Source organism: Enhydra lutris, unplaced genomic scaffold (assembly GCF_002288905.1).
Source record: "Enhydra lutris kenyoni isolate GAN:26980312 unplaced genomic scaffold, ASM228890v2 scaffoldscaffold21, whole genome shotgun sequence".
NCBI lineage: Eukaryota > Metazoa > Chordata > Mammalia > Carnivora > Mustelidae > Enhydra > Enhydra lutris.
In genome coordinates this window covers 35,753,725-35,777,343 of record NW_019154105.1, presented here as the reverse complement: position 1 = coordinate 35,777,343, position 23,619 = coordinate 35,753,725, and the positions used below count along the sequence as shown (strand labels likewise).

Genomic DNA, 23,619 nt, shown 5'->3' with positions numbered 1-23,619 from the left:
GTAAATAATTCCTATGTAAGTTCCACCAACATTTTGAGCTGTAAAAATTGGAAAGGAGGAAAGATCTCACCTGATCCTCTTTTGCTCTGTCAGGTCACCCTCACTAACCAACATCGCTGATAATAATCGAAGAGTTGAATTGGCAGATTTAGACTGGTTGTTTTTCATACCCAACAGCCACCTTACCAGAAGTTTAATTGCCTGTACCTATAAAATATTAACATGCTAAAAAAAGAAAGGAACTTAAAATTCCAATTAAAGGGAAGATTAATTTATGTCAATTAGATTAGTGAGGTTGCTTAATTGCTGGTGGACATGTTTTATTAAATAAGTCTGTAGGATAATAACAATAACAGTAAAAATATTTATTCTGTTTAATCTATAATAGGCACTCTCCCCAGAGCTGTACATGTATTAACTTATTTGATGTTCCAAACAAGCCTACAAAGGAGGTGTTTTTATTTCCAATAGATAAGGCAATGGAGACACATTACAATTATAGATAACATGCCCAAAGTCTGGCTTCTGAACCCAGGCTTTTCACACTTGCCTAAGATTTTCAAATTATTTGAAAATATACTGTTTAAAAATAACTATTTAAACTATACCTGTTATAGTCATTAAAATGAGCTATTTAGATAGATCTTAATATTTTTTATAATACTGCAAAAACTATTTTGAAGAAATCATTAAGTCTGATCCTGTCTGTCCTGATTAAAAAAATTAGGAGATTCCATAATTATTTGTGGTCATAATTACCTGGAGGTTTATACTCAAAAGATTGCTACCAGTGCATGTCAAAGAACTAGCTAAAGGATCTAGGTGTTACTTACTACATTTATTGACAACCTGGAAAAAAGAATTGATGGAACACGACTAGGAAGCTACACAAGGTGAAACATTTTAATCAAGGAAGATGGTAGCAAATTAAGTCTTATCTTCAAATCCAATACTACCACTTTAAAAATTAGTTTTATTGAGGTACATTTTGTATCTATCAAAAGTTATGACTTCGATGACAGCATCTGTTTTTGCCAAGTTAATATTCATATTTTTATAGACAGTGGTAGTGAGGCTACACTTAAGAGGCTTTGGAGCATCAACATCCTACAAACAATTTCTGTGAAACAGCCTCACTGAAATTATTTTAGCAGGTGGGAAGTTCTACGGAAGATCCTGACATAGATCTATATGTAAATAACTCAACGAGGACTACAATTTCTTTGAGAGAAACAACTTTGGATTTAAAAATAAAGTACCGCGTTTAAAAATACTATTAGTTGCCAGGTTAAAGAAAAAGAGTATCTAGGAATGTTCATTATTTTAACACAAAAATTATCAAGGCCTACACAAATTTACCTTTGCTAGTACTTCAGGGGAAACCTCTTCATCTGGAGACCATAATTTTCCATTCTTCTCACCTGTTGACTATAGACAATTGAATATATTTAACTCTTAGAAAGAATTTTAAAGTTTCCTTCATTATGTTTTTCATGCTGAACAATGCAGTGCTCTAGGAAACCTTTAAGTGAGTCACCAGAGCTTGAAAAAGAACAACAAAGTTGGATGACTTGAACTTCTTGATTTCAAAACTTATTACAAATTTATAGTAATCAAGACAAAATGAGTGGCACTGACACCTATAGGCATATAGAAAATGGAACGAAGCAGAAATACGTGAACTCACATATATGGTCAACTGATTTTTAACAAGGTTGCTAAGGCACCCAATTACTTAAAACAAATGGTGCTAGAAAAACTAGATATCCACAAGTAAAAAAAGAAAAAAAAAAAAAAAAGAAGATGAACTTACCTTAAATCACATACAAAAATTAACTCAAAATAAATCAGACCTTAATTTAAGAGCTAAAACTATTAAAACACTTAAAAGAAGATACAGGGCAAAATCTTCATCATCTTTGATTTGGCAAGTATCTGACAAGAGTTTAATACTCAGAATATATAAAGAATTCTTACAACTCAGCAATAATGATCCAATTAAAAGTGTGCAAAGGACTTTGAATGTCCAAGAAGATACAAACATGGCCAAAAGCACATGGAAAAAAAAAATCCCTTATGATGTTAGTCATTAGGGAAACACAAACCAAAACCACAAGATACTACTTCACATCCACTAGAATGGCCATTATCAAAAACACAGAAAAGAGGAAGTACTGGCAAAGATGTGACAAAAATTGGAAGACTTGTGCTCTGATGGTGGGAATGCAAAATGGTACAGCCACTATGGAAAACAGTGTGGTGATCCCTCAAAAAGTACAACAAAGAATGACCACGTGACCTAGCAATTCCACTCCTAGGATTTATCTAAAAGATTTGAAAACAGGGACACAAATGTTCACATCAGCATTATTCACGAAAGTTAAAAGGTGCAAAAAGACCCAAATGTCCATTAACTGATGAATAAACAAAATGTAGGCTACACATACAACAGTATTATTCTGGCATAAAATGAATGAACTTCTACTACATAACACAAATGAACCCTGAAGTCATTATGCTACGTAAAATATGCCAGGCACAAAAGGATAAATTTTATATGGTAAGAGGTATCTAAAAGAGGCAAATACAAAGTCAGAAGAAAGTACAACAGAGGTGTTATCAGAGGCAATGGTAAGGAGGCAATGGGGGTTATTGATGCAGAATTTCTGTTATAATGGGGGTTATAATGAATGCAGAATTTCTCTCTGAGATTCAAATATTCTGAAAATAGTGGTGACAGTTACACAATATGGGTACATATTTTAGGTGGTACTTTGGGTCATTTTGGAGAGTTGTTTGGCTTTCCTGGGTATTTCCTATGTACAGAGGAGGCATACAGGGTATAAAACTTTCTTATTTTTTTAAAAAACCAAACCAAAAAAAACACCCACCCAACAACAAAAACAAGAATGTTGGCATCGCTTAAAAATGGCAAAAACGCCAATGTTTATATTATGTATATTTTACCACACAAACAACAAAAAAGAGCCATTGTAAACTACAATCTAGTCATCTTAAGAGGTGTCTTAAATTTCACGTTTATTGCCATTCACATCTATCAATAGAGCAAAGTACAGCCTGAATGTGTTGAGTGGGAAATGACACTTGGGCCATGCTCTTCCATTCTTGTCTATTACATCCAAATGGGGGAAGGGAAAGAGGATGGAATGTATTGGCAAATGTCCTTTTTAAGTTTGGATATCGAAGGCTCCAAGACTACTGGGTCATGTGGAAGGAACAGGTAAGCTGGGATAAATTAGCACTGCACTCAAAGTCATCTGCAATGATCCAGCAGGTAAAACTGATTTGTCTTAACTCAACAACTTTTTAATTTAGATCTACTTGGTAAAGTAGTGATACATATTTTTTTTAAAGTAGTGATTCTTAATCAGAGGTGTGTTTCAGGAATCACCTGGGTGCCTTTTCAAGCTATATATTCCCAGACTCCAGCCCAGATTTAATAAATTAGCATGTGGGCACACACAGGTGCATGTACCACCTACCCACACACTTCAGTAACTAAAACAGAATATGTATCTAGTGCCAAAAATGCAATGTAATTATATTTCAAAACACTAGTTAAATACAAATCCACTCATATTTTTAACAACATCTGATAAAATTCTAGCACTCCAGTAAATTGTCCTTCAAACGTTAGGATAATAGCATTTGACTTATATTTTTTGCTTCATGATTCATCCATCTTATGTTCTCATTTTTTCTTTCTTAAATGTTACGTTCTGGTAATAGCTACATGAAGTCAGGATGTCATTTGGAAATTTAAGTAAATAAGGAGGGAAAACACAGTAATTTAAGAGGAAAAGAAAATTAAATAGACACAGAAATGTTTTTGTGATAAAGATGTAAACAGTTTTAGTATCATTATTCTAAATTTAATTAAATTAGAAACTTACCCTGTCGTTCATTAGCAGATCTTTCACAATAAAATTTGCTACTACAGATTTCATTGGGGAAGCAAACTGATCTGGAGCTAACATAGAAATGTGGCCCAATGAAACTAATGGAGTTATAAGTTGTTCTGGTACATCAGCGTTCAGACTCCTACTGAGTGGCTATAAAAATGAAAGAGTCAAAATTACCAGTTTGTTTTATAAATATCCAGACATTCTATGGAAACAGTAAATGTTCCTGACCCTCCTGAATTTGTTGTGCCCAAACAAAGCTGTTCTAATGATATGATCAAAAGTAGCTTCAACCATATCAGACACTCAATTCTTGTTTGAACTACTGAAATTCGGTAAGAAAGAATCCAGAAAAAAAAAGAAAGAAAAAAATAAAATACACATAAAAGGCAGAAGTAAAAACAAGAACATTTCTGCATCATCAAATCAGCATTATTTTTAAGCCATCTATAATAACAGCCTTGGTATGCTGGTGGACTTGGGACATTTTAAAAACCATGGACCATTAAATAAATGTTCAGTTTAAAGTAACAGGAGTACCTTTCCAGTAGTGGAATCAGGCCAAGGATCATACATAAGGAAAGGCAAACGGGACTAATTTTCAGGTAGGGTTGTCAGGTACTTTAAAAACTGGGTAGTTCAAAGTTACTTTCTGAGGATACATACCACTGAGCCAATAAAGCTAAAACTAAGTAAAATGTTCTAACATAAACACACAGAATATTCTTCTGTATGTAGTGTTTGAACATATACTATGATCTAAAGGCTGTGAATACAGTGCTCAAAAAAGACAGCCCACGCTCCCATAGAATTTTTAAGACTAAACAGCCCCTCCTCCAAAAAAACTACCTTCTATCTTCATCAAACCACACAGCATAAAAATAACAATCAACATAAACACATCCTATGTATTATATATACCTCAAAAATCTGTGCAAGCTGGACTTCCTTATTTGTGAATATGGCATGTATACAGTGAACAGCCTGTTTTGCTTGGTGTGGAGTACCTCTCTTTGCTTTCTGATGTAAAATGGGAATTAAGGTCCTGTAAAAAAAAAAAAAAAATCACAGTTTAAAATAAAAAAAGCCCACAAGTAGTTTTTTTGGTTGTCTCCTCTAATTCCTTTCCCATAGCTGTTTGGATGTATGTTGGTAGAGAAGTTTCTTCTTCTTCTTCTTCTTAAGTTTATTTACATAATCTCTACACCCAACGTGGAGCTCGAACTCACAACCCTGAGGACTGAGAGATTGAATTCTCCACCAAATGAGCCAGCCAGATGCCCCAGGAAGACTCCCTTAAAAATTAGCTCATCTACAGAAAGATTTAAAGCCCCTTATCTGTCCTTAATTATAATCCAAGAAACAAAATGTCTCAAGAAAAAGGTACTTAAAGGAGACAATTTTTGTTTTTTGTTTGGACAACTTTTGTTTTAAAGCTACCTCATGAATATGGAGAAATAACAAGCCACCCTTAATTTATAATCTAAAATTTGCTCCATGCCATACTTTTGTATTTTCCATTCCCCTTTCATAAGCCCCTTCAATTATTTTAATGTAGTCATGGGAAAAAGTAGCAAAAGGCCAAGTTTTATTAAAAAGTTGAAATGAGGGGCGCCTGGGTGGCTCAGTGGGTTAAGCTGCTGCCTTCTGCTCAGGTCATGATCCCACGGTCCTGGGATCGAGTCCCGCGTCGGGCTCTCTGCTCAGCAAGAAGCCTGCTTCCCTCTCTCTCTCTCTCTCTCTCTCTGCCTGCCTCTCCGTCTACTTGTGATCTCTCTCTGTCAAAAAAAAAAAAAAAAACTAAAAAAAAAAAAAAAAAAAGTTGAAATGATGCCAGTGAAACAAAGCATGCAAGGATATGACACATATATATACATATTGGTAGAGGAGTAATAAAAGCATCTAAAGATTACTGAGAAATTGTGTAAAGCACCATTCTAAATGTTTTTACATGAATTAAGTCTATTAATCCTCATAGTCACGCAAGGAGGACTATTAAACGGATATGAAAACTAAGCACAAAAATATTGTTTAAGTTTCTTAAGTTGATGGAGCTAGGATCTGGTGAGGTGGGGATGTGAAGATGTGTACTTCTGTTAAGATCCATGCACTTAACCTCCATTTTGACACTGAAGATCAAAAGTAAACAATCTTGCCTTAGGACAATATGTACTTTATTGTCTTACATTACAGTCTTAAGCATTAAAAGTTGATGATATGGGAAACCCTGTATGAAGAAAACAGCATGTGCATATCAACTTATAAAAGAACAGGTATACACATCAAGTAGATAAAATACTCATAAAAGATGCCAAATTGTTGACAGTGACCCTTTCTCTTTTATATTTCCTGAAGTTTCACCTTTTTTACAATGAACAAACAAGTATTTTTTCTTAATCATAAGAAAATCTACCTAAGGCAAAAAAATTTTAAGGAAAGATACTTGTCATTCATTTACTGCAGTGGTCCTATTTTATAGACTGTAAGTCAGTGGTGTCAAATACCATGGTGACAAAAGGTCTTCTCATGAAAACAGAAGGGTAGACATTAAGAGTGATACCCCAGATCCCAGGTCATTCACCTCAGCTAAAAAACTGGAACATATACTAGTCAGTGTAAGTTGGATTTGACATTTCTGAGTATGCCACATTTCTTTGTATGCAGGTTTAGAATGATAAATTAGGGATTTCTATGCCCAAGTAGCCTCCTTAACTGAGTACTGTCTCTCACAACCTTATTTACCAGTAACAATTTTTATAATACAAGTAACAAAAGGAGACAGAGCACTGATCAAATTATTGTTAAATGTATTATTTATTCTTCTTAGTCTAATGAAATGAGGATACATATATCAACTTTAAACCTTTTCCTTGTTATTCTAGTGTGCTATAATCTAATGATGACATCAAGGTTATTGTTAAGGCCTGCACTGTTGTGCTTCGCTGCTTTTCAATGATTCTCCCCTTCCTTCCTCACTAGTATTATGGATAAGAGGTTTTGGGGTGCCTGGGTGGCTCAGTGGTTAAGCATCTGCTTTCGGCTCAGGGATGGAGCCCCTAGTTGGGCTCTCTGCTCAGTGGGGAGCCTGCTTCTTCCTCTCCCTCTGCCTGCCGCTCTGCCTACTTGTGCTCTGTCATATAAATAAATAAAATCTTTAAAAAAAAAAAAAAGATTAAGAGGTTTTATTCCTTGTGTCCAAAATTAACTATTCTATCTATCCCCATTTTTCCACTGCTTCATTTGGGATAGAATTCCTTTACGAATAAATCCTTTACCTTAAAAAAGGCTTCCCAACCTTGTTAAAAACTCACCAGAAACTTTATCCTACTGTGAAATTTTTTTTCTCAATGTACAAATATAAAGATTATTCTCCCTAGACTATAAACTCCTTGAGAACAGAGATTGACTGTGATAATTCTTTATTATTAGCCAGTACAGTTCTGAGAATGAAGAGGATATACAAAATATTGATTTTTTTCTCAAATGAAACTAATAGCTCACAAATTTAATAAAAACTAGGAGTCAGGAGTCCTCTTATCCTATTATTATCCTGTAAGGAAAAACTGGTTTGATTTGGATATATCCGTAACTATTTGCATATACCCTGAACATGTGATTCAACAGCTATCAGCAATGTGTTTTTCCTCCAAAAGACATCTCCCACATCTTTTGTCTAAATATAAACTCTGAGCACAAGTTTGATCCTAAGGCAACCTCTTTAAGATGCCAAAGCAAAAATATCAAAATGTATTTCATTCTTATGATGAAAGGGGAAAGGTAAGCTTGAGGGAGAGATCAAAACTATAAAAGACCACTGCCAACAACCAAGCAACTAATAAGATATGCTATTAAGCACACTACTTGATTATCCCATTCTCTGGTGAGACATGAAGGTAGCAGCTTTTAATTTAAACTAGCTAGAGGGGAAAAAAAATGAATATATACAGATAAGGAAGATATATTAACCAGAAACTTGAAATTCTGTGAAAACTCCTGAATATTAATATTTAAAAATAATCTTGTTATAAACAAGGTTTCAGTTTGTTCTGCCTAATTTCTTCTTCAGTTTGGTCTTTTAATGGTAGAGGAGTAACATGAGGCAGAGAAAAGATAGAACAAAGGATACGGAGAAGTAGTTTTTTTTGTTTTGTTTTTTAAGGAGGCTCCAGGCCCAATGTGGGGGGCTTGAAGTCATGACCCTGAGTTTAAGAGTTAGATGTTCTACTAACTGAGTCACCTAGTTGCCCCCAGACAAGTAGCTTCTAAGTAAAGTTCACTTTCCTCTCTCCTATCTCCCTCCATGAAAGGGAAAACTGCATGGCTCCCACACTTAAAAAAATTTGTGTTAAAAAACAAAACAAAACAAAAAACCCCTTTGTGTTTACCATGAGAAAAAATATACTCACGATCGTATCTGGGGTAGGTCTGTTTCTATTTTGTGGCCTGTATTTCTAAAAATTTGTATAGCAGCTTCTGCTACCTTGTCATCTTCCATTCTGAGGCACTGTAACAGGGACTCATATGTCTCTGCAGAGTGGAACGAGGTAGGATGTGTGAAAGACAGAACCTGGAGGAACAGATACAACTTTAGAAGTATAAACAATGGTTTTAATCCATTAAAAGAAGGTAATTATTTTCTACTATAAATACAATTCAAAATACTGGGCTGTATATGCTAGCTATATAGAATAAAGATTTTATTTCATAGCTTCCTTTAAAATATGTTGCATTTAATAAGACATTAGCAGAAATATAATGCATTAGATTCCTTAAGAGAGCTGATTTATAGCCCTTGCCCTATTTTCTCTTCCCCTCAGTCTATTCTGATACTGGGAATGCAGAAAACGTGGCTTCTTTTTTATGGACTATGATACTGTGATGTGAACAAAATGTTAACACAAAGCTTTACTTCGCTGGCAAAAACATACTTTATAAAGGATATTTTAAGCGGAATCCATTACAAAAAGTTCACTGCGTGGAACTATAAGCAAGCCATAATTGTGAACTTTCATCATGATTACAAACATAAGTAATTACTGCCTTATTTATTTCTACATAAGTTCCAGTGTATCCCAAAGGAATGTACAGCAAGTTAGACATAACGTATCTGCAAAGTTTACTTTCCATGAAGTGGAAACAATTTAGTTAGCATAATATCAGGAATAAAGGCTAAAAGTGGAAAAGTGGGGTGCAGAGGATGGAGTATATAGTCTTCATTAACTTATTCAATAAGCACTTATTTACTCAGTTATAAAGTAAAGAGATGGTCTCATTTGGTTAGGTCCTTGTTGACAATACCTAGATAATATGTTGACATGTTAATAAATTGATAATATAAAACCCTGTAAGTTTTACTTAGAAAAAAAAATGGGAGAATCAAATTTGAAAAACTGAAGCAACCTATTAAAAATGTTTATCTTAAAGATTTCATTCTTAAAATTACTTTAAAAATGTAACCTCATCATTAAAAATATAATTAGAATTTTTCATGCTAAGCATATAAATTTTTTCCATGAAATTATGTTTAAGACTGTTCTAATACAATCCCATCACTCTCTTTTCTATCTCATGTTCACTGCACTGATTTGTCTTTTCTCACTTAGCTTGTATATTGTAGTGATCTAAATGTTTCTTTGCCTTCAAGTTCCTCTCCTCTTTACTCCATCTGATGAAAGCTCTGTCAAGTTCTGTTATAATATTAAAAGACAGAATAAAAAACCCTGATAATACCTTTCTGCTCCATCAGCATTTCACAATCTAAAACCAACCTTGTTTCCTGTTACTCCTCAAAGCAATCCTTTTCTCTGCATAACTAGACTCCCAACAGTTCCTAAAGTATGCCAAGAATTATTTTCTTGTGTTTCTTTGTGCTGTGTTTCCCCTAGATTAAGTCATACCTTGTCCATAAAGTCTTGTTTGACCAGGCTCTTATTAATTGCTCTATTCTCTGAATTATTTGGCATAAGAATATAAATATTATTAGAAATTGTTTAAAAATTCCTTGATCAGACAGATGCTATCATGTAATTCCCGCGAACATATTCCTACTAGTACAGATGAAAGGTAAGACTGGATTCTTTAGAACATACTGTTACAAGCACGTGCTATTAAATACAGGTATGCAAATGATGAATGAAACTGCAAACCCCCCAAATTATTATTTTATAATGTAAAACAATTACATTATTATAATGTAAAATAAATATACTGTTTTTATAAACTATGATTTCTACCACAAATGTTTAATCTTTCAAATAGTTTCCAGTGAAATAAAGCTCAACCCTTGCATATACTTTCTCTTTTTTGCATATCCTTAAGGGAGTTCAAATTAAAACTAGAAAGGCATGGAGACAAAATTATCTCAAAAGTACCTTAAGAAGCTCAAGTCCTGAACGAATAGCTGTATCTGGACTTACACCCTCCTCTTCATCATCTGCTGTCCCCTCTATTGATTTATTCATCAGTTTTACCAGTGCACTATTAAAACGAGAAAACTCTAAATTAGTAACCTTACTAGATTAGTAACTGTATCTAATTGCTTTGTGGCAGAATACACATGGAATCTAAACATCAGATACAAACATGCTCCTGGAGGTAAAAGTTATTTTGTAACTTCTTAAACTTTGCTCCCTTTTTGACAGCTGAGCTTATTTTTTTAGTTTCTCTCCCCATACCACCTCCCAAACTCCATGTGTAACTCTACTGCAAACCAACACAACTGAAATTAAAGGACACATACTGGAAATATAATTTAAGTTAATATTGATTTCTATATGTAAAGGTATCATTTACGGTCTTAGGAAAAACAGCAGATGCTGTTGCTAAATGAGCAAATGACAATTCACTCAAAGCAAAATGTTGACAAAGATGTTTACATTAATCCAATAATTAATTTACCAAATCAGTAATTACATTCCTAGAAACTCAGAGCAAAGAAGCAGTTCATCAAAAGCATGTTATATTCATAAATAGGCCCATCAATTAAAAACCATTTAGTTACAAAAATACAGACTCTAAGGGGCACCTGCACCTTGATGTTTATAAGCAGCATTATCAACAACAGCCCAACTGTGAAGAGAGCCCATATGTCCATCCGCGGGAGAACGGATTAAGAGGTGGTACATATATAACACAGAGTATTACTCAGCCATCAAAAGAATGAAATCTTGCCATTTATAATGATGTTGATGGAACTAGGGTGTATTATGCTAAGTGAAATAAATCAGAAAGACAAATACCATATGATTTCATTCATACGTAGAACTTAACAAACAAAACAGATGAACATATGTGAAGGGAAAAGAAAAAAAAGAAAGAGAGGGAGACAAACCGTAAGAGACTTTTAACAATAAAGAACACACTCAGGGTTGATGAGGAAGGTGGGTGGAAGATGGGCAGGATGATGGGGATAAGGTGGCCACTTGTGATGAGCACCTGATGTTGTATGTAAGCCAGGAGTCACTAAATTCTACTCCGGAAACCGGTACTGCCTGTATGTTAACTAACTAGAATTTAAATAAAAATTCAAAAAAACCACTTAATTGTCCAACATTATGGAATTAGTTTTTCAAACATACCTAACCACCACAAAGCAATATTACTTGGTCGATAAAAATCAGGCTTGTAGCAACATGGTACTATTTTAAGTAAAAGGAGATGTGATTTTTAGTTTTGAGACTGCGTCCTCAAACTGAAGATAATACTACCGTATTTTGAAGGACATTAAATATTACAGCAAATAGCCTAGTACATAGCAAATATTTAACAAATGGAAGCTAATGATAAAAGTTTTAGGTTAAAATTTTTCCTTTGGAAATATGTGTAAAATAAAATGCATATTTTAAATTATTTAAAAAATTTTAAGTACAAAATATATAAGATGCACAGATGCATCATCTATACAATTTAAAACACTTTTGGTACTTTTGTTTCCTTTTTTACATCACAAGAATAATTTAAAAACCTTAAGTATCTTCAATTAATAAAAATTTTTTTTGAGAAAACAAATTAGGGAGGTGTGTAAACATTAGCCTGAAATATAATTTATCATATAATTCACCTATTTAAAATGTGTAATTCAGTGGTTTTTAGTGTATAGTCATAGGGTCGTATAACTATTACCACAATCTAATTTTAGATTTCTTCCCATCCCCCCAAAAAAACTCTTTTCCAACAGGAGTCACCGCTATGCACTTGTACCTCCTCTAGCTCTAGTCATCTACTAATCTACCTTCCGCTGCCATACATTTGCCGACTCGGAATATTTCGTATAAATAAAATACAATATATGGTCTTCTGTGACTCCTTTCACTTAGCGAACTGTTCTTAAGGTTTTTCCATGCTGTAGTATGCATCAGTATTTCATTCACTTTAATCCTGAATACCCTCCCAGTATATGAATATAAGATAATTTACCCATTCATCAATTGATAGACATTTGGGTTGTTTCCACTTTTTTGGCTATTATGAATAATGTTGCTATAAACATTCATATACAGGTATGGGCATAATTTTCATTTCTCTTGGTCATATATCCAGCAGTGGAACTGCTGGTAGCTATAGTAACTTTCTATGTTTTATCTTTTTGACGAACTGCCAAACTGTTTTCCAAAGCCGCTCTATCGTTTTACATTCCCATGGGCAATATATGAGGCTAACAATTTTTTCGCATCTTTTCCAACTCCTCTTTTTGATTACAGCCATACTAGTGGGTGTAAAGTGGTGTTTCATTGTGTGTACGCACACACACATATTCCCACCTCTGCACAAAAAAACTGCTTTATGTCCCCTTATGTGGTCAATCAATCTCTTTCTTCCATGCTGGCAATCACTGATCTAGTTTCTGTCACTATAATTTTACCACTTCTAAAATTCCATTTATTTTGTGTCTGACATTTTTTATGTGACATAATTCTTTTGATATTCCTTCATGTTGTTGAGTAGAATCAGCAGTTTATTCCTTTCTACTGCTGAAAAGTATTGTATGGATGTATCACAGTATGATTATCTAATTACCAATAGATGGACGTTAGGTATTCCTAGTTTAAAGATAAAAATAAAGCTGCTATATGCAATTATGCATATGTACTTATGGCAATTTATGCTTTTTTTTCTTGTAAGCAGTATCTAGTATTGGGATTCCTGAGTCATATGGTAACATTATATGTCTACTTAAGGTTAAAACTGTCTCCTGTATCATCAACACTTGGTATGGACAGTTATCTTTAATTTTAGCCATTCAAATGGTTGTACAGTGTTATTTCTCACTGTAATCCAGATTTATATTTCTCTAATGAGGAATAATGTTCACTGTCTTTTCCTGTACTTATTTCCTATTTGTCTACCTTACTTGGTGAAGTCTGTTCAAATCTTCTGTCCATTTTTAAATTGTATCGTTTGTCTTACTGAGTAGTAAGAATACTTTTTATATTCTGGATATAATCTTTTATCAGATATATACTTTGCAAGTCTTTTCTTCCACTCTGTAGCTTCGCTTTTCTTTCTCATAATGGTGTCTTGCAAAAAGGAGAAAGTATTTAATTTTCTTTCACTGCTTGTGCTTTTTATGTCCCATTTAAGAGATCTTGTTCACCCCATACTTTATTTTAAAAGTTTTATTAGCTCTGACATTATGTAGTTTTAAAAAGTTATTTTTAATTTGAGAAAAATACTCTGAATTAAACTTTGTTAGGAGGAAATGCTATAAATGATACATGTATTTAACAAGATTATAAATGTGTTTTAAAATTTTTATAAATGTATCTGATTATTTGTAAGAGGTCAGCCATGCATTTATTTAGTAAGTTTTACTGACTACCTATTACGTGCCAAGTCTTAGCATCTGTCCTGAAAATATAGTGAAAACAAGACAGGCATAATCTTTTTTCATTATAATGTGGGCTGATCACCATTATGAGTCGAGCTGTTAAGTCTTGAAACCAGGACTATAGTCCTTTCTCTTATTAAAGTACTTTTATTTCTAAATTAGAGAAATAATACATACTCCATATACTTCACAGGGGTATCATGCAGCAAAAGATTATTACCAATTCGAGTACATGTTCAAAACTGCTTGGGAAATCTATGTGTCTCTTTCTCTTCTATGCTGTATAACAATGGATACAAATCTTCACCATTTTACCTCAGGTCTAAATCCTTCCACTGAGCAGACTACCTACTTTACCTTTAACCTAATAGAGAATAATGGAGGCCCTGAGTGAAAACCAGTTTTCTATACCCCTACCTTCTAACTTCCTCTAATTTGTATCTATTATTTTTTTCAAGTCATAGGTGAAGATTTCCTTCTTCCTGTTCCTCTTCTTTAGGGATGCTGCACTATCATAATTCTATTCTATTCTACAGAACATTCTATATTCTATTCTACTCTATAATTCTATTCCATTCCCCTTTCTCCATCTTCAATCTCTCTTCTTTTCTATTAGTACCCCTCAAAGGTATTTCAATATTCAAAATTCCTTCATTAAAAACAACAAAAGACCCTTCTTCAAGTTCACTCCCTTCCCATCATCTCATTTTTCTCCTTTACTTTTTATAGCTGAACTGTCCACAGTGGCTGTCCCACATCCCTATTTATCTCCTAAAGCAGAGTTTCAAAGTGTGACAAGGTCTTTATCCCCTTTGATTTTCTTATACCTAAAGGTTGCTAAGTGGAACCTACTGGGATCCTGTTGAGTCAGGCCAGTTGCCTCTGAGCTTGGGCAGTCTCCAATATTAATATCTCAAATATTATCATTTTCTCTGTGTATCATGATGTGGATGTTGAGAAGGACTATCCTAAGCTCTTCTCAATAGCTGAGTCATCTGGGTTTGCCCTTTCTCCCCCAAAGAAACTAATCTGGCCATTGTGATGTTTTTCCCTTTTCTAAATCCAATGGATGCTTTTTAGTATCTAACTTCTGGGTAGCATCTGACCCCTCCACCTTTTAGTCTGTCTTTTTTTTTTTTTTTTTAAAGATTTTTTTTTTTTATTTGACAGACAAAGATCACAAGTAGGCAGAGAGGCAGGCAAAGAGAGAGGAGGAAGCAGGCTCCCTGCTGAGCAGAGAGATATATATGGAGCTCGATCCCAGGACCCTGAGATCATGACCTGAGCCGAAAGCAGAGGCCTCAACCCACTGAGCCACCCACGTGCCCCTAGTCTTTTTTGTTATCACTCTTTTCCAATTTTTCTTCCACTGTTGACCATGCCTCCTTAAAAATTTTTTTTTAATTGAAGAACTGTCATATGATATTATATAAGTTTCAGGTATAAAGCATAATGATTTGGAATTTATAAACGTTATGAAGTGGTCACCACAGTAAATCTAGTTACCACCTGTCATCATACCACGTCGTTAAAAATTTCTAAGAATTTGATGAATTTCTTATCTTCTGCCAGCCTCTTAATTTTCCTTAGGATTCAGTCCTCCCCTTTTTCTTTTTAAAATTTACCCTCTCCCTGAGGTTTCAACCATTACTGCAATCACTACTTCACTCTCAACCATTATCTAAAGACAAATAACTAACTGGACCATGCATATGTGTATTTGTATAAACACAAATCTGGAGAAAATATGCTAAAGAAAAATTGGTTATATTTAGGATGATTTTCTACTATCCTCATTCCTTTCTTCCAAATTCCTTCCTTATGGTTAAAAGTACATGCAATTTTCTAACTACTTCTTGATTCCTTCTGCCTTTGTTTTGTCTAATTTTTCTTCCTAGAATAGTTACTACTGTTCATTTAGTAATTACGATGTGTGAGATATTGTGCTAAGTAGTTTATATATCTATGTCATTTTACGCCTCTCAACAATTCCAGTTGTTACTGTAATGTATTATTATTTTAAAGGTAAGAAAATTAAAGCTCAGAGCAGCTTAAATAATCTACCCAAGGACACAAGGGCTAGTGGCCTGGGCTGCTCTTCCCCTGCAATCTTTACCTGGCTACCCTCCCTAATACCTACTGATCTTTCATTACCCATTTATGTGTGACCTATTTCAGAGCCTTCTCTAACAACAAATCTATCCCACACAATTTGGGTTATCTAACTATCCTTCTCCAGTTTACCCAATGTATTTTATAAACTGCTCCATTAAATATATGTTACGTGAATAAGTAAACCATCTATTTGTAATTTAATAGCCCATGAAGATTTGGTTACACAGAAATATCATATGACATATATATTTCTCATTAAAATTAATAAATTGGAATTTTGCATAAAATTAGTCTCTCAGAAACCCTAAGTTGATTTCTCTGAGCCTAAACACCTATGATGTTACTGAAAAAACCGAATTTTTGGTCTTTTAAGACTAGAAATTAACCACTAGCTTATAATTTACAAAAGTAATGAAACCCTATGAAGCTTCATGGAAACAAACAGCAAATGCCCTTATATGTCTCTTTCACAGTCAATACACAAAGACAAAAGTACTACTTACATGTATTACATCCTTGATTTACCCCATTAGAATTAAACAGCATAGAACAAAGGACACTGACATCAAAATAATAAATCTGGTGGGAATGTAAATGGTATGGCCACTGTAGAAAACAGTATGGAGTTTCCTCAAAAAATTAAAAATAGAAATACCATATGATCCAATAATTCCACTACTGGGTATTTACCCAAAGAAAATAAAAACACTAATTTGAAAAGATATATGCACCCTTTTGTTTACTGCAGAATTATTTATAATAGCTAAGATATGGAAACAACCTAAATGTCCACTGAAAGATGAATGGATACACACACACACACACACACACACACACACACAGTGGAATGTTATGCAGCCATAAAAAGAGACAAGGTCTTGTCATTTGCAACAACAGGGATGGACCTAGAGGGTATTATGCTAAGTGAAATAAGTCAGACTGAGAAAGACAAATACCATATGATTTACCAATATGCGGAATCTAAGGAAAAAAAATAAACAAAAAGCAGAATCAGACCTATAAATACAGAGAACTGATGGCTGTCAGAGGGAAGATGGATGGAGGGATGGGCAAAATGAGTGAAGAGGAATGGGAGATATAGGCTTCTAGTTATGGAATAAGTCATGGGAATAAAAAGTACAGAATATATAATATAGTTCATGTACATACAATATCATTGTATGGTGATACATGGGAGCTATATCTGTGGTGAGCCATTGATATAGAGATGTTCAATCACTATGTCATACAGCTGAAACTAATGTAACATTGTGTTTTGAAGTAGACCCAAATAAAAAAAATTAAAAATTACTTCCATCCTTTGGAAAAATAAACAAATAAATCTACGGTTTTTGTCATTACCCAGCTGTGAACAAACCACTTACTCTCTAAAATCCTTAGTTTTATTCACAAGTAAGAAAATTGAATAAAAAGGAATTATCAGTTAAAGAGAAAAAAGACAAACATTGCTGTCATTAGCTGAATTGTGTACTGTTGAAGTCTAACCTCCAGTACCTGATGTGATTATACTTGGAACAACGGCCTTAAAAGATATAATAAAAAAAATGAAGTGAAATGTGTGGAGCACTATCCAATATGACTATAGTCCTTATAGGAAGAAAAGATTAGAACACAGACAATGTGAGACCTTGTGAGGAGACCGAAAAAAAGAGGCCATCTGCAAGTCAAGGAGAGAGGCTTCAGAAGAAATAAAACTTGCTGACACCTCTATTTTGGACTTCGAGCCTCCAAACTGTGAGAAAATTAATTTCTGTTGTTTAAGTCACCCAGTTTGTGGTATTTTGTTATGGCGGCCCTAGAAAGTCAAAACAACTGGCATTTCAATACAACAAAAGCGGTAGTTCACATATCATCAAATAACTAATAGCTAGAACCAGCTCCTCTAATCCAAGGCTGTTTAAAAAGAGAACCAATAAAACCAAACCAAACCAAACCAAGAGGGAGAGAGAACCAGTTAAGTGCTTTGTAATAACCCAACGCGAAAACGAAGACGTATAGCGTATCTATTATGCCAGGCTGCTTAGTGTTACATGTTATCTCTGATTCTCATAATCATCCAACAGGGAGCTATGACAAACATATTGGAGTTAAAAATAAAATGAAAACTCAGATAAATTACTGGGCTTCTTCCAAAGCCACAAAACTGGTATGCAGTAGACACCGGTTATAAAACCAGATTAGTCTAAGGGGAACTTGTGCTCTTTTCAAAATACTATTGTTTTCATGTATTTCAAGTTAACAGTGATATATATTAAAGGAATGTTGTGTGGCCATCAAAATGGTTAAGAAAACTCAAAGACTGATTGATAGCCTACAGATACAAAATTTTCTTCTTTCTCCATTCTTGATGTTCTAGGTTTTCTTTAATGAGCACATACAGGCTAAAGATAAGAACCCTTAAAAAATAAAAAAGCACTGAAGTAAGCCAATGACCAGAAAACAAGCAGGCCCTTCTTTCACCTTCAATAATACATGCTTCTGCCATTAAAAAGGCTTACAGGGGAACTTTTAGGTTTTCTTAGGGACCCAGAATTCAAACTTATAACACTGTGGTTTCAGATTATGTTCTATTTTTGAGTGAATATATTTCCTAGCTTACCTTATGGCTTCTGAATCAATGTGCACAGGTGCAATTCTTTCCAACAGAAATTTGACCATCTCTAGAAAAGGATTTGTTGGCTGCTTAGGATTTGCAAGTTTTCGAGCTATTTCTCTCTATAGAAAGGAAAGATTTTACCGTAAGAGTGATTTTTCAAAGTAAGAATGATTATAGGTAACAAAAGCATTTAAAGATCCAAAACCAGCAGAATCTGCTTTAGAGTTGACTAAATTTCTGTCTTAGACCCTGACTAAAATTATATACTCATCAGGTAATCAATGCAAAATCTGGACTGTGGACAACAGAAAGGGGATGACAAGGTATGACTTATGCTTTCTTTCTCAAATTTCTCCCATGAAGTTATTGCTTAGTAAACAATCCTTTTTAATGCTCTACTTTTAAAAGTTAAAAATTTAAACTTTCATGGGTATGTCTTACTAGTTAATTTCAAAATTTATCTCAAACTAATAAACATAATGTTTATTTCATAATAATTTTATAATACGTGTTTTATTTCAGTTAGTGATTTTTTTTAAAGAGGGAAAGATTCGTAAGTACATAATTTTTTAGTACATAAAGTACTAACAGTTTTACAAAAAGTAAAAAGTAGTACATAAGTAAAAGTGAAAGTAGTACATAAAGTTTTTTTAGTTCTGGAAGAGCATAGCTGATTTCAAAGACAGTGGTATTACATCAAATACCTTCTACAAAGAAAACACATTATTGAAGCAATTTCTAAAATATATAGAGCCTCCAAAGAGAAGGTTAAATTTACAAAGTCCTGGGCACTGGGGAAAGAAGTTTAATATGAGGCTTTTAATTGATATCTGTAATAAGTAAATGCAAATTTTGTCTGAGAGGATAAAGCACATTAACAGTGCTTTCCAAAATATAAAAGCACTAACAAATAATAGTCACTTTTCATAAAAAAAAAAGAAAAAAAAAAAAAAAAAACAAAACCCAAACATTAGTGATACATGTTCAGAGAGACAAGGGGAAAAGGAAAAAATTCCTAATGTAGTTTCAGTGACATCTTGACATAAATTAATTATAAAAATATTAAATTAGATACCATCCATATTTGTTAACAGAGCATGTCTCAGGAAAATTTCTTAGTCTTTAAGAGATGCCTGATTTATTTTGCAAGCTGTAACCAACTGAGCAAAATTTTAGCATTTGAGAAAATAAAAATATTTCAGTTAGTGCTCAGTCCTTACATACTTTGCTCTAACCCATAGGTATACATTTTAAATCTGAATTTAAGTACGTTACTATCTTTTGAAATCAAACTTATTTTGTGTGAATCTCCCTAAAAGGAGATATTTTTTCCCTAGTAAAAAAATTTTAATGCTTTAACCTAAGATAAAGTCAGTGATCATTTAATAACAAATAAATCTATTGGAAAATTGCTAGAGAAACTATAAAGTCAGTACTTTGGAACAGATTACTAAAAAAGGAAAAACTAGGCATTAGGAGAAACAGTAATGGTAGAAAAAATAAAGGAAACGTCAAAGGGAATAAGAGTAATTTACAATTACCTAATCAGTCATAACACTATAAAATACACCTAGGTACATAAACAATAACACTAGACACAATAAACTTTTATTTTAAAGTAAAACTTGAAAGTATATTTAAAGTTGGGCGTGGAGCCCAACATGGGGCTTTAACTCATGACCCTGAAATCAAGACCTGAACTGAGATCAAGAATGAGATGATTTACCCGACTGAGCCACCCAAGCATCTGACAAAATTAACTTTTAAAACGTGATGATTTTGTATTCCAATATAACCTTACATTTAAGTAATCCCTCATAACAATATTTTATGCATGCAATATTTAGGTATTCTTGCATAACAATGATATATGATAATCTTAAGTGATACTAGGGATAAACAGTAAGCTAAATTAGCTTGTGACAACAAAAACCAACTAATTAGTTTGTAGCAACAAATCAACAGTTTCCTTATTTTCTTTACACAAGAAAAAAAAAGTATACCCACACATACTTTCAGTGCACAAGCAAGAAATTTTATAACTGAAAAGCAGTTGACAAAGCTTCAAACAGAAGTAATCATTTGTAATCCTTTTAGGAAATCACAGCGGAAAGAATAAAGAAAATGAATTCTTTCTGCATCCCTGACAATATTTCCAAAATTTCTCACCAACTCCGGTAACAACGCAGATTGATACTACTACTGATATTTACTATTATTTAGTATTTTAAGCACCCTTAACAAGTATCAAGGAAATACAGAAATAGTTCCTATTCTCTTTTTTTAAAAAAGATTTTATTTGAGAGCACCTGAGTTCAAAAACAAGTGGGAGAGGGACAGAGGAAGAAGCAGACTCCCTGCTGAGCAAGGAGGCAGAGGTAGGCCTTGATCTGGGGACCCTGTGATCATAATCTGAGCTGAAGTCTGACACTTTACCGACTGAGCCATCCAGGTGCCCCAACCCCTATTTTAACAAGCTTACAATTTATTAATTTTGTTATTACAAAACAGCTTAAAAAGTCTGCATCTGAGGGCGCCTGGGTGGCTCAGTGGGGTAAGCCTCTACCTTCGGCTCAGGTCATGGTCTCAGGGTCCTGGGATCGAGCCCTGCATCGGGCTCTCTGCTCAGCAGGGAGCCTGCTTTCCCCTTTCTGTCTGCCTGTCTCTCTGCCTACTTGGGATCTCTCTCTCTCTCTCGGTTAAATAAATAAATAAAATCTTTAAAAAAAGAAGTCTGCATCTATATATTCTTTGTTCTTCACACATTTTTCTTTTCTCATTTTGACAATAAAAAAAATGTTTGCTTAAAAAAAAAAACAGTATTCTTTCACAGTGTTCCCTCTCATATACTTTTGTTTTCCTAATCAAAATGTCCCATAAGAGGATTTTACAGTATCAATATTTTTTGCAGCTGGAAACAGTAAACTAGATAAAGGCAAATTCTCATGAGAAGCAGTTTCTAAAGGTTTAACTTTCATGTTACAGTGACCTGTTGTTTTTGGTTCCTGGAGAGAGATAGAGAGAGATGGGTGGGTTTCCCCCACCAATAAGCAATTCTCCGGACACAAGCAGGATGTCCTACAATTCAGCTCAATTCTGATATTGTCTACCCTGAGGTAGCACTGGTTGGTTCCCAGAGGTTAAGAGTTCAGTCTTAAGGGACTGCTTCCCCCCAACCCCCAGACATCAGTCGAAAGCCCAGGCTGTTACCTACACTTCTGACCAACCGGCTGTAAATCTAGGTTCCCACGATCCCCTCCTTCTTTGGGTTTGATGAACTTGCTAGAGTAGTTCATAAAACTCAGAGCATAATTTACTTCCCAGATTACTGGTTTATTATAAAAGGATGTAGAACTAGGGAAGAGCCAGAGGGAAGAGATGCACAGGGCAAGGTATGTGGAAAGGACAGAGAACTCCTAATTCCTCTGTGAGCCTGCCCCTCTCCCCAAATCTCCACATGTCCACCAACCTGGAAGCCTCACTGAATCTTGTCTTTCTTGTTTTTAATGGAGGCTTCATTACATAGCTTTGATGATCAAATCATTGGCAACTGGTGACTGAACTCAAATTTCCAGCCCCTCTGCTCTTCCCAAATGTCAGAGAGTAGTAGGAATGACAGTTCTAACCCTCTAACCATGTGATTGGCTAGGCAGGGAAGCAGTCCCCACCCTTAGGTGAGTTGCCAAAGGAATCCATTAACATAACAAAAGACACTTCCCACCTCTCAGCACTTAGGAAATTGAAGGGTTTTGGTTCTGTGCCAGAAATGGGGGACAAGACCCAATATATATTTCTTACTATAAATCACATCACACCTCGTATCATTCTCACTGAACCATAGAAAGGTTAAATTAAAAGAAAACAGGAAGCACATGATGATTGTTACTAAATAGCGTAAGTTAGCATCTCTCTCTCCTTTTTTCCTTTTCTTCTCTACTTCTTCCAGGAACTATACCTATGTTAATATATACCAACCAGCCTTAAATTTCAGACTTCTAAACACAGCTGCTGTAAGGCCACACATTGTTATCTTCTCCTACCCTTCAAACATATTCCCTGCTAACCAATCACTAAGCTAGAAATACAGCAGTCATTCTTGAAGTAGTGGTCTAATCCCCACTCACCCTTTAAGAATCGATTCTGGAATCACTTATCCTAAAATAAGCTATTGCCATCTCCATCCCTGCTGTTCCTTTCTGTTACTAAAGTGCACGATTCTATCAGAATACTTACCACACTGTATTCTCTATTGAAATATTTGCCTGCCTCTGTCACCTAAACTGCAACTTCAGTGAGAGACCATGTACAATGCAATTTACTAAATCCATGTAGTGATCTATAATGGTATCCCTTGATCAAGGGACAACCCAAAATTTGGCCGTCAGAAGATACAATGCACATTCAGGTAACCCCGCAGGGAAGGTTTTTTAAGGTGTGGTCCATGAAAGACTGGTATCAGAATCACTTTAAGACTGTTAAAAAGATGGAGATTGAGGATCCCTATCCACTTATTTTAAGAATTCCTAGTGTTCGTTATAAATATGTAACACCACAAGAATTACTTTTCATTTGCATCTCACAGGGCAGTGCAAGAGATCTTATATTAGGTCATATACAAAATTTCATCTTATCTAATTCTAACAATCTTATGAGGTTGGTAATATTTATAGATGAAGAAAAAGGAAGCTCAAAAATATTGAGTAACTCACCAACAGTCAAAATGTTAGTATATAGCACACCTGAAATTCAAACCTAGGACTGTCTCAAATGCTCAATTAATAAGCTTCCTGGAAAATCTTGAAGTTTAGCTCATAGGGATGTGCTACAGCATAAAAGAGCAAGCAGAGCTCATGCAATGGCAAATATGTGATCCGTCTCTAGGACCAAGGTATGGAAACTCAAAACCTGAAGTCCAAAGGGAAAGCCTATCTATCCAGCATGTATCATAATACCATTGCTCATTCTCTCTCACTACAGCATCATGTATACATGTATTAATCCACAGTATGTGTCTATTACTCCTTGCTCAAAGTGTTTGATCTCCATTCCCACAAATTCTGTTACTGAGTAACGGTCACCTCTTGAGAAGTGACTGCCATTTAGAAAAAAAGGAAGTGGTAGTATATACACATTAGCAG

At 34.4% G+C, this 23,619-nt stretch overlaps 1 protein-coding gene across 4 annotated transcripts in view; it reads right to left on the bottom strand.

Moving 5' to 3' along the window:
* The window catches only part of LOC111148923 (PDS5 cohesin associated factor A), a 140,079-nt gene that overhangs the window by 35,746 nt on the left and 80,714 nt on the right, over window positions 1-23,619 (bottom strand). For all 4 annotated transcript variants that reach the window (XM_022505714.1, XM_022505717.1, XM_022505716.1 and 1 more), the window contains 7 exons: window positions 18,485-18,600; window positions 10,295-10,400; window positions 8,330-8,490; window positions 4,845-4,968; window positions 3,915-4,073; window positions 1,360-1,428; window positions 71-207 (listed from right to left, as the gene is read on the bottom strand). In XM_022505714.1, coding sequence (XP_022361422.1) covers window positions 71-207; window positions 1,360-1,428; window positions 3,915-4,073; window positions 4,845-4,968; window positions 8,330-8,490; window positions 10,295-10,400; window positions 18,485-18,600 — 872 coding nt within the window. The remainder of the gene's footprint in view (window positions 1-70; window positions 208-1,359; window positions 1,429-3,914; window positions 4,074-4,844; window positions 4,969-8,329; window positions 8,491-10,294; window positions 10,401-18,484; window positions 18,601-23,619) is intronic.